General features: G+C 40.8%; 1 protein-coding gene and 2 non-coding genes across 4 annotated transcripts in view; all 3 read right to left on the bottom strand.

Annotated features, from left to right (window-relative positions):
• nphp3 (nephronophthisis 3) overlaps positions 1-16894 on the bottom strand; it is an 80806-nt gene that overhangs the window by 15119 nt on the left and 48793 nt on the right. The window contains exons 23-25 of one of the 2 annotated variants that reach the window (XM_061922280.1): positions 2619-2746; positions 2308-2548; positions 651-2241 (exon numbers count right to left, since the gene is read on the bottom strand). The exons of the other annotated variant lie outside the window; for it this stretch is intronic. Coding sequence (XP_061778264.1) covers positions 2095-2241; positions 2308-2548; positions 2619-2746 — 516 coding nt within the window. The 3' untranslated portion in view covers positions 651-2094. Of the gene's footprint in view, positions 1-650; positions 2242-2307; positions 2549-2618; positions 2747-16894 lie in introns of those variants that run through there. 2 annotated transcript variants of the gene reach the window in all.
• On the bottom strand, positions 11351-11541 carry LOC133569930 (U2 spliceosomal RNA). The gene has a single exon (XR_009809983.1). It is a non-coding gene; the product is annotated as a U2 spliceosomal RNA (small nuclear RNA).
• On the bottom strand, positions 15964-16154 carry LOC133569928 (U2 spliceosomal RNA). Its single transcript, XR_009809981.1, has one exon. It is a non-coding gene; the product is annotated as a U2 spliceosomal RNA (small nuclear RNA).

Here is a 16894-nt window from a genome sequence, read left to right as displayed (position 1 = left end):
AATCTACAATGTAAATAGTCATGAAAATAAAGAAAACACATTGAAATGAGAAGGTGTGTTCGAACTTTTGGCCTGTACTGTATATTAGGGCTGGGCGATAGATCGATATACAGGATTTATCGCGGGTTTGTCTCTGTGCGATATAGAAAATAATTACATCGTGATATTCGAGTATACGTTCTCACGCAGTTGCTTTTAGCTGCGGGCATTACACTGCAGGCTCTCCTCGCTCTTTCCTGTCTCTCCTTCTCACAGACAGAAAGCGCACTTCTTACATACGTCACATACATCTCCATCCTCGCGGAGCAGAGAGGTAGCAGCATGGGTAACGTTAGCTGTGATGCTAGCTGAGCCGTGCGAGTGTTAATATAAGAGAAAGAAGGTGTGAATGAAGGAGGAGTAGGTGGTTTGGCTTCAAGTGGGAATATGTCGAACAGACAACCGTAGTAAGTCAAGCATGTGGCACAAGCGTTGCTATAAAAAGTAGCATTACTGCTAATATGTAGCGTCATTTGAAAAGTCACCTGCTAGAGCAGGGGTGCCCACACTTCTTCTGCAGGCGAGCTACTTTTCAATTGACCAAGTCGAGGGGATCTACCTCAGTCATATATATCATTTATGTTTTTATTTATGAAACATACATTTTTGTTCACATATTAAAAGGTTTTTAATGATAATGCAATAATGTTTAACACATATAGAGTCCTTTTTTCCATGAAGATAAGAATATAAGTTGGAGTATTACCTGATTCGGATGACTTGCATTGATTGGAATCCGACAGAAGTGCGGATAACGACGGCATTTTCAAATGGAGGAAAACAAAAGTCCTCCTTTCTGCCCAATACCACATGAAAGTGGTTAGTTTTTGGCATCTTATTTGTCCAGCTGCCATACTCGTTTTTATACACTTTACAAGAAATCCCTTAGCTCCGTAGCTTGCTAGCTTGTGCACGCCAGCTTTCTGAAACTCTTATTTTGTTAGCCCAGCCAAGAGGAAGCAGCGCTTTTATTGTGAAGATAGGAACTGTGCAGTTGGTCTTTAGGGTTTTGACAGCAGGTACGGCATGAATGTGTTGAAATAAAAAGTGTTTCTCGCCTTCCTGTCTATCACCTTTTCTTAATAATAAGCTCGCAGCAGCCAGTGTCATCTCGCAAGACCCTCAGGTGTCGTGAATGTCAATCAAGTGACGAAAGTGACGTCTTGGTGAAAATTGATGATCGCTAATTTTTGGGTCTATTTTTTTAAATGCCTGGCTGGCGATCGACTAACACATCCTCCGCGATCAACCGGTAGCTCGCGATCGACGTAATGGGCACCCCTGTGCTAGAGAATGAAGAGTGCTTACTTCGCATGTCAACATCTCCGTTCGGTGCCACACGCCCACACCATCAAAATGCAGAGGCAAACATTTCCACATCAACACCGAATGAAAAAAATAGAATTTAGTAACATCCGTAAAAACCTACCACATAGCGAAAGAAGAACACTATTTGATTTCCTATTATGCAGCTAATTTTTATTTGACACTTAAAATGTGTCTGACAATCTTGCACTTTCTGTTTTGGAAATGACATGAACGTTTGTGCCACTGCTTAATAACTGTTTAATAAATACAGTTTTGGTCAATTGACTTAGTTGTGATATCCTTCTCTGCTGAAAGTTTAAAAGTAGCATGTATTAAAGCAGTATGAAGAAGAATGTTTTCATGTAGACACATAGAATCATCATACTGCTGTGATTATATGCATCAAGTGTTCATTTAAGGCTAAGGCAAAATATCGAGATATATATTGTGTATTGCGATATGGCCTAAACTTATAGAGATATTAAAAAAAGGCCATATCGCCCAGCCCTACTCTATATGTGTGTATAAAAGTACAACTGAGAGTGTGTATCTAAACAGAAGGAGATGACTACAGTATATATAGAATTAACTGTGAGGCAGGGAATAAAGTGTTGCTGTGTGAGGGTGTTTGTCAGTGATGTACTTGCTATATCACAAATAACTGAGACTCAAGCTATCAACAAAATGTATAACATTACTTTGCTCTGCTGGGGAAATTGTTTTGGCCGCCAACACAGGTTGAAAGTATTAATAATCAATGAAAGTTACCAGCTGGCAGTAGCTCACTGCCAGGTTGACCAGTGCTGTGGCCACACTGGGGTGTTTGGGTCCAAAACTCTTTTCTCTGATGTCCAGCGAGAGCTCATAGAGTGGCACCGCCTTCTCCAGCTTCCCCTGGGACATACACACACAAAAAAAATCAGCTTTGGCTTTCCAAAGTTTTAGTGTCATCCACCTCACCCTGCGCTTATACAGCATGGCCAGGTGTTTGAGCGTGTAGGCCAGCAAGGGGTGGTCGGGGGACAGGGCCCTTTTGCGGATGTCCAGCGCCCTCTCGTACATGTCCTCGGCCGCTTCGTAGTCCCGCCTCTCCGTGTGAAGCGCGGCCAGGTTGTTGAGGGACTGAGCGCAGTCAGGATGATCAGGACCCAGGACCCGCTGGCGCATCTGCAGGGAGCGGGTCAGGAACACCTTGGCGGCGCTGGGGAGGACATATAAAGTGGTGGGAACGTGCCGGAAGTGTCTGAGGAGTTTTGCGGGGCGAGTCTTACTCCAGGTTGTTTTGGAGGTAGTAGAGCACGCCCAATTCATTGAGAGTTTTGGCACAGTCCGCAGAATCTGCGCCCAGGGTGAGCTCTTCAAGCTGGAGGGCTCGGCGACGCAACAAAGTGAAGCCGTACTGGAAAACCAACATTAGTTTTAAATATTGGGCTTTATTTGACTGCACCCTATTTTCGGACCATAAGGCGCACCACATTAAAAGGGTCAAATTGTGATTTTTTTTTCTACATTTAAAACACTGCCCTGTGACCTACGTCCCATGTAATGGTGGTTTTTAGTTAACATTTTGCTGAGAATTGGCAGTGTCGTCCTGTGGCTTGAATCGTGTGTGTTGGCTTCCCTTCAACACTTTTTTTGTTGACAAAAAATATAGCGACTCTGAATCGGCCTGTCGCTTTGAAGTCAGCTGGGTTTAGTGCTTTTCTGACGCGCTTCCTGTTTCGCCAGTAAAGCGGAGGTAGAGTTCCAGGATGCAATGTCGTGATTGATTTAATGCAGCAGCAGAATGTACGAAAAGAAACTTGCTTAGTTCATCTGGAGACGGCATGGAGTTGAAGCTGTGATTATATGCATCAAGTGTTCATTCAAGGCTAAGGCAAAATATCAAAATATATATAGTGGGCCTAAAAATACAACAAGCTGCCCTCTGATGGCAGCCATAACTGAAACCAGTTTGACATCCCTGGTCTAGAGTAAATTTCTACTCAACGTAGGGCTGGGCGATATGGCTTTTCTAAAATATCTCAATATGTTTAAGCCATATCGCGATACACGATATATATCTGGATGTTTTGCCTTGAATTAGCACTTGATGTATATAATCACAGCAGTATGATGATTCTATGTGTCCACAATAAAACATTCTTCTTCATACTGCTTTAATATATGCTCATTTTAAACTTTCATGCAGAGAGTGGGAAATCACAACTAAGTCAATTGACCAAAACTGTATTTATTAAACGGTTATTAAGAAGCACTGGCACAAACGCTCATGTCATTTCCAAAACAGAAAGAGCAAGATTGTCAGAAACATTTTAAGTGTCAAATAAAAATGAGCTGCATAATAGGAAATCAAATAGTGTTCGTCCTTCACTATGTGGTAGGTTACTGCGGATGTTGTTAAATTCTGTTGACTATTTTTTTCATACGGTGTTGACCTGGAAATGTTTACCTCGGCATTTTGATTTTGTGGGCGTGTGGCATCTAATGGAGATGTTGACATGCAGAGTAAGCACTCTTCATTCTCTAGCAGGTGACTTTTCAAAATATACTACATAATAGCAGCAATGCTACTTTTTGTAGCAACGCTTTTGCCCCAGACTTGACAAATTACGGTAGTCTGTTCGACGTATTCCCACTTGAAGCCAAACCACCGCCAGACGATGGAGCCCCTGCTGTTTTTCTTGGGAATTAATTCTTCCTTCATTTGTTACCAGATTTGCACCTTCTTTCTCTCGTATTACCACTCGCACGGCTCTGCTAGCATCACAGCTAACATTACCCATGCTGCTAATACTATGCTCCGCGAGGGCGTATACGTATGTGACGTATGTTAAGTTAGTGCGTTGCTGTCTGTGAGAAGGAGACACAGGAAAGAGTGAGATGAGCCTGTACTGTAATGCCCGCAGCTAAAAGCAACTGCGTGAGAACGTATACTCGAATATCACGATATAGTCATTTTCTATATCGCAGAGACCAACCTGCGATATATCGTGTATATCGATTTATCGCCCAGCAACCCAAAATGTTGAAAGAGCCACGTTGAACCCAAAATACAAAAACAAATCTGTCTGGAGCCGCAAAAAAATGAAAAGCCATATTACATACAGATAGTGTGTCATGAGATATAAATTGAATTAAGAGGACTTTAAGGAAACTAAATGACCACAAATATAGCTAAAAAAATGAGGTATAATGATGCAATATGTACATATAGCTAGCCTAAATAGCATGTTAGCATCGATTAGCTAACAGTCATGCGGTGACCAAATATGTCTGATTAGCACTCCACACAAGTCAATCAATCAATCAATCAATGTTTACTTATATAGCCCTAAATCACTAGTGTCTCAAAGGGCTGCACAAACCACCACGACATCCTCGGTAGGAAAACTCACACCCAGTGGGACATTGGTGACAATAATGACCCAGTGGGACGTCAGTGACAATGATGACTATGAGAACCTTAGAGAGGAGGAAAGCAATGGATGTCGAGCGGGTCTAACATGATACTGTGAAAGTTCAATCCACAATGGATACAACACAGTCGCGAGAGTCCAGTCCAAAGAGAATCCAAGACACAGCAGCGAGAGTCCCGTTCACAGCGGAGCCAGCAGGAAACCATCCCAAGCGTAGGCGGATCAGCAGCGCAGGGATGTCCCCAGCCGATACACAGGCGAGCAGTACATGGCCACCGGATCGGACCGGACCCCCTCCACACGGGAGAGTGGGACATAGAAGAAAAAGAAAAGAAACGGCAGATCAACTGGTCTAAAAAGGGAGTCTATTTAAAGGCTAGAGTATACAAATGAGTTTTAAGGTGAGACTTAAATGCTTCTACTGAGGTGGCATCGCGAACTGTTACCGGGAGGGCATTCCAGAGTACTGGAGCCCGAACGGAAAATGCTCTATAGCCCGCAGACTTTTTTTGGGCTTTGGGAATCACTAATAAGCCGGAGTCCTTTGAACGCAGATTTCTTGCCGGGACATATGGTACAATACAATCGGCAAGATAAGATGGAGCTAGACCGTGTAGTATTTTATACGTAAGTAGTAAAACCTTAAAGTCACATCTTAAGTGCACAGGAAGCCAGTGCAGGTGAGCCAGTACAGGCGTAATGTGATCAAACTTTCTTGTTCTTGTCAAAAGTCTAGCAGCCGCATTTTGTACCAACTGTAATCTTTTAATGCTAGACATGGGGAGACCCGAAAATAATACGTTACAGTAGTCGAGGCGAGACGTAACAAACGCATGGATAATGATCTCAGCGTCTTTAGTGGACAGAATTGAGCGAATTTTAGCGATATTACGGAGATGAAAGAAGGCTGTTTTAGTAACGCTTTTAATGTGTGCCTCAAAGGAGAGAGTTGGGTCGAAGATAACACCCAGATTCTTTACCGTGTCGCCTTGTTTAATTGTTTGGTTGTCAAATGTTAGAGTTGTATTATTAAATAGAGTTCGGTGTCTAGCAGGACCGATAATCAGCATTTCCGTTTTTTTGGCGTTGAGTTGCAAAAAGTTAGCGGACATCCATTGTTTAATTTCATTAAGACATGCCTCCAGCTGACTACAGTCCGGCGTGTTGGTCAGCTTTAGGGGCATGTAGAGTTGGGTGTCATCAGCATAACAGTGAAAGCTAATACCGTATTTGCGTATGATGTCACCTAGCGGCAGCATGTAGATGCTGAAGAGTGCAGGGCCAAGGACCGAACCCTGGGGAACTCCACACGTTACCTTAACGTAGTCCGAGGTCACATTGTTATGGGAGACACACTGCATCCTATCAGTAAGATAAGAGTTAAACCAAGACAGGGCTAAGTCTGACATACCAATTCGTGTTTTGATACGTTCTAATAAAATGTTATGATCGACGGTATCGAAAGCAGCGCTAAGATCGAGGAGCAGCAACATAGATGACGCATCAGAATCCATCGTTAGCAATAGATCATTAGTCATTTTTGCGAGGGCTGTCTCCGTGGAGTGATTTGCCCTGAAACCGGATTGAAAGGTTTCACATAGATTGTTAGACGCTAAGTGTTCATTTAACTGCTCCGCAACAATTTTTTCGAGGATTTTTGAAATAAAGGGAAGGTGAGACACCGGTCGGTAATTTACCATGAGGTCAGGATCGAGGTTAGGTCTTTTAAGAAGAGGATGAATAACCGCTTTTTTGAATGCTAGGGGAACAGTGCCCGAGGAGAGTGATAAGTTTATAATATTTAGCACTGATGGACCTAATAATACAAAGAGCTCCTTGATCACTTTCCCAGGAAGAGGGTCAAGTAAACATGTTGTCTGTTTTATTCCATTTACACGTTGTAACAATTCCTCTAATGTTATTTCCTCAAAACGAGAGAAAGTATTTTGGAGGGTAGTATCCGCCGTATATACAATCGTGTCAGTGTTAATAGAACCCCGTTGTAGCTGGGACGCATTGTCTTTAATCTCCTTTCTAATGACTTCAATTTTCTTACTAAAGAATTGCATAAAGTCATCAGCTGAGTGGGTGGAGCTACTGGAAGGAGTCCCTTGTTGGGTTAGCGATGCTACCGTACTAAACAAAAATTTAGGATCGTTTTTATTACGGTGGATGAGATTTGAGTAATATTTAGCTTTAGCTAAGGTAAGCATGCGTTTATAAGTTATTAAACCATCACTCCATGCTTGATGGTGCACCTCAAGTTTAGTCGTGCGCCATTTGCGTTCCAGCTTTCTACATAATAATTTCTGAGCTCTAGTTTCTTCTGTAAACCACGGGGTGCGCTTTTTTGGAGCCTTTTTTAACTTTAGCGGTGCTATGTTATCAATGGTTTCGCGCAGGGCGTCGTTAAAGTTGTTAGTGAGGTTATCAATAGAGCCCACATACTTTGGGAATGGTGCCATTACCGAGGGCAGTAGGTCAGCAAGAGTTGTCGTTGTGGCTGTATTAATGTTGCGACTGCTATAGCAGTTATTATTATTATTAGTTTGACGAACATGCGTCTGAACCTCGAATTTTATAAGGTAATGATCAGACAATACTTTAGTATACGGGAGTATCGTAACTTTGGAAACGGTGATGCCCCTGACAAGCACTAGGTCTATCGTATTACCGTTGCGATGCGTGGGTTCATTTATTATTTGTGTGAGACCACAGCTATCAATTACAGTCTGGAGCGCTACGCACGGTGGGTCCGATGGGGTATTCATATGGATATTAAAGTCCCCCATTATGATTATATTATCGGCGTGTGTCACTAGATCAGCAACGAACTCTGAGAATTCATTAATAAAGTCCGAATAGGGCCCTGGGGGGCGGTAGATAACAGCCAGGTGTAGAGGCAGCGGTGTGACAGACCTCATAGTAAGCACCTCAAACGATTTATATTTATTATTTATGTTAGGACTAAGGTTAAAGTTTTCGTTGTATATTAGTGCAACCCCCCCACCCCTTTTGAGTGGACGGGCAATATGCGCATGTGTAAAGTTAGGAGGACATGCCTCATTTAGCGCAAAAAAGTCGTTTGGTTTAAGCCAGGTTTCGCTGAGACCGATGACGTTAAGATTGTTGTCTCTGATAATATCATTAACTAACAACGTTTTAGGAGACAATGATCTTATGTTTAAAAAACCTATATTATAGGTAGTGGGCTGTTTTAGGGAGTTTTTGATCAAATTATCCGTAGTAGCAATATTAATAATGTTGTGTTTATTATGCCCAGTGCATTTAGTATAGTTACGACCATATCTAGGAATTGATACGACAGGAATTTTCCGATTGTTTGATTGTTGCTTTGATAAACTGCACGCATCATGGTTAGCCACCTCAGTAACGGGGATTTTCCGATTGTTTGTTTGTTGCTTTGATAAACTGCACGCATCATGGTTAGCCACCTCAGTAACGGGGATTTTCCGATTGTTTGTTTGTTGCTTTGATAAACTGCACGCATCATAGTTAGCCACCTCAGTAAAACACATGTCCAACTCTGAAACACTCAAAGCAGAAAAAACTTGTTCTAATTTAACAGACTCCTTACCCAGACCAGTAGTCTCGCATTTTCCATCTAAATCCGTCTTCGGGATGGAGGAAAGTGGTGTTCTGTGGGGATTAGCCTTCTGCTTTGTTTTTAGCCCCGCTCGGCATCCGCGTTTCCGATCACACCGCTGGCGTCTGCTCCGTAGACGGCCCCCGCTGCTACTAGACTCCCCTGCTTCACGGGCCGCTGGATGTAGCCGCCGATGTATCCCCATGCTAGTTAGCATGTTTAGCACGCCCGCGTCTATCAGTCCAAAACGGCCCGATGTGTCCACATCCAGAAGTGTCTGGCGGTCGTACGTGATCACGGAGTGACCACGATGTGAGCCAGCCATAAAGTTTGTGGAATTGTCCGGTATTTCTGCCAAATGTTCCATCTTTAGCAGGATCTCCTCGAGAGCGCAGCCCGTCCGGGCGCCGCCATCTTGGATATCAATAACATCAATAAAACTCACCTCTGTGCATTCACGCACAACATTAAAAGTTTGGTTGACGAAATGAGACAGAAAAAGAAGTGGCATAAAACACATCATAGACAGTCGGAGAAAGTTATACATGTAAACAAGCTACAGTGAGTTCAAGGACCGCCAAAATTAGTAGGACAAAACAGCGCTCGCCAAATACTCAAATCCGTGAAGCATGTTTTATATTAACAGTGTACTTTATAAAAAATAGGAAGGTTTGCATTATGTTTCTCCTCCTACAGAAAGCATATTAAAACAAACAAAAATTAATTTTTCCCGCATTTTTTTCCGTACGTTTGTGATTAAGCTCCAGGGAGCCACTAGGACAGACTCAAAAGCCGCAGGTTGACGACCCCTAGCCGGAACTCGACGAAGACACACACACACGCACACAGACACACACACACACACACACACACACACACACACACATATATAATGTATATATGTACATGGGTGTGTGTATATATACCTATGTATATGTGTACATATACATAAACTGTACAGCAGATTTTCACATCTTACATATATACAAACACATACATGTGCACACACACACACACAAATATATATATATATATACATACATACACACACATGTATAATGTATATATGTACATGTGTGTATATATATGTATATAAACATACATATATATATGTTAGGGGTGGGCAAATTAGTGCATTAATTACGAGTTAACTCATCAATCTATTAACGCCGACAATTATTTTATCGCACATTTGCGTATGTTGTTTACATGCTTTTATTTTGTTAACAAGATGGCGTCGCCCGGATAAGCTTCGGCTTGGAGGGGCTCTTGGTAAAGATGGAACATTAGGCAAAAAATACTGGACAATTCTGCAAATTTCATGGCTGGCTTACAGCGTGGTCACTCCGGGATCGATTACGACCGCCAGACAATTCTGGATGTGGACAGATCGGGCCTTTTTGGACTGAATGACGCGTGCTTGCTAGACCGGCTAGCTAGCATGGGAATACTTTGCCGGCTACATCCAGCGGCCTGTGAAGCAGCGGAGTATATGTGTTGTCTGTCTATTTATGAATAATGCAGATCAGGAGTGTTGGCTGAGTTCTTAACGTTTGCTTTCAGAGCGTGCATATCACAACATACAAGATGCCGTCATGGCGACACCCAACCTATACCGGACTACCGCGCATGCTCGTCACTCCTGTTGCATGCTGGGTAGGGTAGTTCTTTTTTCCCCTGGCTCATAACATCACAATATAGTACCATGTATATGATGCGTTCAGTTTATCAAAGCACCAAGCAAACAATCGGAAAATTCCCATCATATCAATTCCTAGATATGGTCATAATTATTCTGAGTGCACTACACAGAATAAACACAACATTATTAATATTGCTACTACGGATAAATTAATCAAAAAATCCCTAAAACAGCCCACTACCTATAATATAGGTTTTTAAACATAAGATCCCTGATAAAAAAAATGTTTCTGCTGTTACCTCAGAAATTGCCTGTTCAGATGTTATGATTGTGGCTCAGAGATTTGTATGTAGATTATATTTATTTTCCATAACAAACAGGATAACTTAAATACCATGGCAGTGGTAGTCCATCCATCCATTTCCTACCGCTTACTCCCTTTCGGGGTCGCGGGGGGCGCTGGCGCCTATCTCAGCTACAATCGGGCGGAAGGCGGGGTACACCCTGGACAAGTCGCCACCTCATCGCAGGGCCAACACAGATAGTAATAAGCCTAAATGTTTGTATTTACATTTTTTTGAGTTGATTTTCATAAAATATGCTATTTAACTGCTACTGTTTAACAAGGACTGATTTAAATTGTGTTTGCACAACAAATGTTTTGGCGCTTTTGTTCATGTGGGAGAATATTCCAATAAAGGTGCACTACACACTACTTTTGAATTCATTATTGGGCTTTGCGTATAAAATGCAGTTAATCGCGATTAATCGGACAAATAGTGCGATTAACTTTGATTAACATTTTTAATCGTTGCCCAGCCCTAATATATATATATATATATATATATATATATATAAACATTCTGTATATACACCTACCGTAGAGACATACAACATATAGTCGTGGTTGAAAGTTTACATACACTTGTAAAGAACATAATGTCATGGCTGTCTTGAATGTCCAATATTTATACCCCCCCCCTTTTTTTTTTTGTGACAGAGTAGTTGGAGCACATACTTGTTGGTCACAAAAAAAATTCATGAAGTTCGGTTCTTTCATTAATTTATTATTATTTCAAAAGACTTGAGAAGCTTTATGTTACAATACGGAAAGGCAGAGAATTAAGCTTTACAGAACCTAAAATTGAATTACCGGCAGAGGAAACATTATTAGACGTTTTACATGAGGAGGTACTTCTGTACTCTAAAATTTAACTGCGTTATACGGAACAAACATTGAGACTAGTCACAAGGCTGAAAGTTAGATCTGCCACGTACATTTCTGAACAGGTGAGAGACTAATTGATTAAAGGGAAAGATTGCATTGGACAAGAGAGGGGGTGCACCATTCCTGGAGGTACTGCAATACCAGGTCGATGCGTGGAGTGGACGGAGCAAGCCCCTGTTCCATCTCCCAGTTCCAAAAATCAATTTAATATATGGTCCCCGGATAGGGGACGTATCAGATATTAAACTGATAAGAACAGATACTACACTTGATCTTAGCCAAAAGGCCGAGAAGCGATACTGATGGTCAGTAAGAAGGGAGGACGTCATTCCGGACACCACTAGCTAAAGTGACGGTTACACACACACTAAATAACGATGACGTCACATATCAACACACCAAACAACAACCCAGACATTTTTGAATGACTGCATTGTTGTGAATGACGTCAATACTTTTTAGGAAAGGAATTGTTGCCGACTTATCTCGCCCCAAATGGTCACGTGGTTCACGTTGACCAATAGTAAGTGGCGAAACAAATATTTCATACACTCGCAGCATAGCGGTGCCATTTCACCAAATAAACAATGCATAGTCTTCAATATAAAATACATAAACGTTGGTCGGTGGTAGATCATTATCACAAAAAGCAAACAAGTCGTTTGGTCAACATTTGATCAATCAGATCGTCGAGCCCGCCTTGTCAACAAAGTACTTCTGGTTTATTGGCTGGGCAACGGAGACTAACGCTGGCGCCACCAAGTGACGTGGAGTGGTAACTACACCACTTTAAACTGGACATGAAGCCAACACATAAAGCGCGCCAATTCGTCACATAAGCGTTATTGTAACTGACGCGTCGTGAAATTCATTAAATATAATTCATATAATGCATTAATAGCATTTTAAAACACAAACATAGCTAGCCGCCATAATATCATAGTTTGAACTTTGCTTGTAATGTTAAAGTGCAAACTGCAAGTGTTACCAGTAGGTGGCAGTACAACCTTTCTGAAGACATATTTTTAAACGATATAACTAGATATACAAACAACAATATAACGATATAAACAGCACACAACGTAAATATTTATGAATATAAGATAGAGGAGAAAATAATGACATGTTAATGCTAGTATATGGATGTCTGGGTAAGCACGTGTTAAGGTTTTCATTCTTCCCTTCTTTGTTAAAGGGGAACATTATCACCAAACCTATGTAAGCGTCAATATATACTTTGATGTTGCAGAAAAAAAGACCATGTCTTTTTTTAACCTATTTCCGAACTCTAAATGGGTGAATTTTGGCAAATTAAACGCCTTTCTGTTTATCGGTCTTTTAGCGATGACGTCAGAACGTGACGTCACCGTCACATTACAAACACCGGGTCTCAGCTCTGTTATTTTCCGTTTTTTCGATTATTTTTTGGAACCTTGGGAGACATCATGCCTCGTCGGTGTGTTGTCAAAGGGTGTAAGAACACTAACAGGGAGGGATTCAAGTTGCACCACTGGCAAGAAATCTGCCGCCGGACCCCCATTGAATGTACCAAAGTGTCTGCACATTTTACCGGCGATGCTAAGACAGACATGGCACAGAGATGTATGGGTAACCTGCAGATGCATTTGCAACCATTAAGTCAACGAAATCACAAAGGTGAGTTTAGTTGATGTTGTTGACTTATGTGCAAATCAAGACATATTTGGTCATGGCATGACTGCCAGCTAATCGATGCTAACATGCTACGCTAATCGATGCTAACATGCTATTGACGCTAGCTGTATGTACATTTGAAACTAGATACCCACATTTAATGCGAAACAAACACTTACCAATCGACAGATTTAAGTTGCTCCAGTGTCACAAGATGTGAAAGTCCTGATCGTTTGGTCCGCACATTTTACCGGCGATGCTAATGAGGCAGCCATGCTATGGGCCACTCCATTAGGTACACCCACGCTATGGCCGAATAGCGTCAATAGCTATTCGCTCAATAGCTTCAATTCCTTCTTCAATTTCGTTTTCGCTATCTGCCTCCATACTCCGACCATCTGTTTCAATACATGCATAATCTGTTGAATCGCTTAAGCCGCTGAAAGCTGAGTCTGAATCCGAGCTAATGTTGCTATATCTTGCTGTGGTAACCGCCATGTTGTTTGTATTGGCAGCCCTGTATGACGTCACAGGGAAATGGATAGTGGTTTCGAAGATAGCGAAAATAAGGCACTTCAAAGCTCTATTTAGGGATATTCCGGGACCGGTAAAATTTTGAAAAAAACTTCAAAAAATACAACAAGCCACTGGGAACTGATTTTTATTGTTTTTAACCCTTTTGAAATTGTGATAATGTTCCCCTTTAACCTTCGCGTTCATATTTTGTTGTGTTTGTTGCATTTTTGTTGATTTCGCTTGATTGTAAAATATGTCGATGAAGAAGGGGTGTGACGTTCATATGTAGTCAATAATCAGTGTTTTATCGTTCATAGTCAATATTGTAAAACCTACATTCTTCATTTCTCTGCGTACATTCTGGGTGTCTCATTCAATAAAAACATTTACAATTACATTCCGTTTTTTAAGGTGGTCTGTCATAACGTTTTTAGCTTTCAATCAGACATTATTGTGAGGTTTGGTATTTGCGTTCCTAAAAACAGGACCCAAGCACACAGACTGTACAGCAGATTTTCTGCAGCTTACATACACACACACACATACATACATATATGCACACACACTCATATAATGTATATATGTACATGGGTGTGTGTATATATATCTATATATATGTGTACATATACATATATATACACGTACTGTATATATATACACACAAACTGTACAGCAGATTTTCACATCTTATATATATACAAACACATACATGTGCACACACACACAAATATATATATATACATACATACACATGTATAATGTATATGTGTACATGTGTGTGTTTATATGTATATATACATACATATATATATATTAGGGGTGGGCAAATTAGTGCGTTAATTACGAGTTAACTCATCAATCTATTAACGCCGACAATTATTTTATCGCACATTTGCGTATGTTGTTTACATGCTTTTATTTTGTTAACGCCTTTTCTTAACAAGATGGTGTCCCCCGGATAAGCTTCGGCTTGGAGGGGCTCTTGGTAAAGATGGAACATTTGGCCAAAAATATCGGACAATTCTGCAAATTTCATGGCTGGCTTACAGCGTGGTCACTCCGGGATCACTTTCGACCGCCAGACAATTCTGGATGTGGACAGATCGGGCCGTTTTGGACTGAATGACGCGTGCTTGCTAGACCGGCTAGCTAGCATGGGAATACTTTGCCGGCTACATCCAGCGGCCTGTGAAGCAGCGGAGTATATGTGTTCTCTGTCTATTTATGAATAATGCAGACGAGGAGTGTTGGCTGAGTTCTTAACGTTTGCTTTCAGAGCGTGCATATCACAACATATAAGATGCCGTCATGGCGACACACAACCTATACCGGACTACCGCGCATGCTCGTCACTCCTGTTGCATGCTGGGTAGGGTAGTTTTTTTTTCCCCTGGCTCATAACATCACAATATAGTACCATGTATATGATGCGTTCAGTTGATCAAAGCACCAAGCAAACAATCGGAAAATTCCCATCATATCAATTCCTAGATATGGTCATAATTATTCTGAGTGCACTACGCAGAATAAACACAACATTATTAATATTGCTACTACGGATAATTTAATCAAAAATTCCCTAAAACAGCCCACTACCTATAATATAGGTTTTTACACATAAGATCCCTGATAAAAAAAAATGTTTCTGCTGTTACCTCAGAAATTGCCTGTTCAGATGTTATGATTGTGGCTCAGAGATTTGTATGTAGATTATATTTATTTTCCATAACAAACAGGATAACTTAAATACCCTGGCAGTGGTAGTAATAAGCTTAAATGTTTGTATTTACATTTTTGAGCTGATTTTCATAAAATATGCTATTTAACTGCTACTGTTTAACAAGGACTGATTTAAATTTTGTTTGCACAACAAATATTTACGCGCTTTTGTTCATGTGGGAGAATATTCCAATAAAGGTGCACTACACACTACTTTTGAATTAATTATTGGGCTTTGCGTATGAAATGCAGTTAATCGCGATTAATCGGACAAATAGTGCGATTAACTTTGATTAAAAATTTTAATCGTTGCCCAGCCCTAATATATATATATATATATATAAATATGTATATAAACATTCTGTATATACACCTACTGTAGAGACATACAACATATAGTCGCGGTCAAAAGTTTACACACACTTGTAAAGAATATAATGTCATGGCTGTCTTGAATGTCCAATATTTATACCACTTTTTTTTTGTTTTGTGATAGAGTAGTTGGAGCACATACTTGTTGGTCACAAAAAACATTCATGAAGTTCGGTTCTTTCATTAATTTATTATTATTTAAAATGACTTGAGAAGCTTTATGTTACAATACTGAAAGGCAGAGAATTAAGCTTTACAGAACCAAAAATTAAATTATCGGCAGAGGAAACATTTTTAAACGATTTTACATGAGGAGGTACTTCTATACTCCAAAATTTTACTGCATAATCCGGAGCAGACATTGAGACAAGTCACAAGTCTGAAGGTTAGACCTGCCAAGAAATGTTCTAATCAGGCGAGGCTCTATTTGTTTGAAGGGATAGATTGTATTGAACAAGAGAGGGGATGCACCGTTCCTGGAGGTACTGCAATACCAGGTCGATGCGTGGAGTGGACGGAGCAAGCCCCTGTTCCATCTCCCAGTTCCAAAAATCAATTTAATATATGGTCCCCGGATAGGGGACGTATCAGATATTAAACTGATAAGAACAGATACTACACTTGATCTTAGCCAAAAGGCCGAGAAGCGATACTGCTGGACAGTCAGAAGGGAGGACCTGATTCCGGACACCACTAGCTAAAGTGACGGTTACACACACTAAATAACGATGACGTCACATATCAACACACCAAACAACAACCGATACATTTTTGAATGACTGCATTGTTGTGAATGACGTCAATACTTTTTATGAAAGGAATTGTTGCCGACTTATCTCGCCCCAAATGGTCACGTGGTTCACGTTGACCAATAGTAAGCGGCGAAACAAATATTTCATACACTCTCAGCATAGCGGTGCCATTTAACCAAATAAACAATGCATAGTCTTCAATATAAAATACATAAACGTTGGTCGGTGGTAGATCATTATTACAAAAAGCAAACAAGCCGTTTGGTCAACATTTGATCAATCCAATCGTCGAGCCCGCCTTGTCAACAAACTACTTCTGGTTTATTGGCTGAGCCACGGAGACTAACGCTGGCGCCACCAAGTGACGTGGAGTGGTAACTACACCACTTTAAACTGAACATGAAGCCAACACATAAAGCGCGCCAATTCGTCACATAAGCGTTATTGTAACTGACGCGTCGTGAGATTCATTAAATATAATTCATATAATGCATTAATAGCATTTTAAAACACAAACATAGTTAGCCGCCATAATATCATAGTTTGAACTTTGCTTGTAATGTCAAAGTGCAAACTGCAAGTGTTACCAGGAGGTGGCAGTACAACCTTTCTGAAGACATATTTTTAAACGATATAACT

This window comes from Nerophis ophidion, linkage group LG15, assembly GCF_033978795.1.
Source record: "Nerophis ophidion isolate RoL-2023_Sa linkage group LG15, RoL_Noph_v1.0, whole genome shotgun sequence".
Taxonomy (NCBI): Eukaryota; Metazoa; Chordata; class Actinopteri; order Syngnathiformes; family Syngnathidae; genus Nerophis; species Nerophis ophidion.
This window is presented reverse-complemented; position numbering and strand designations above follow the sequence as displayed.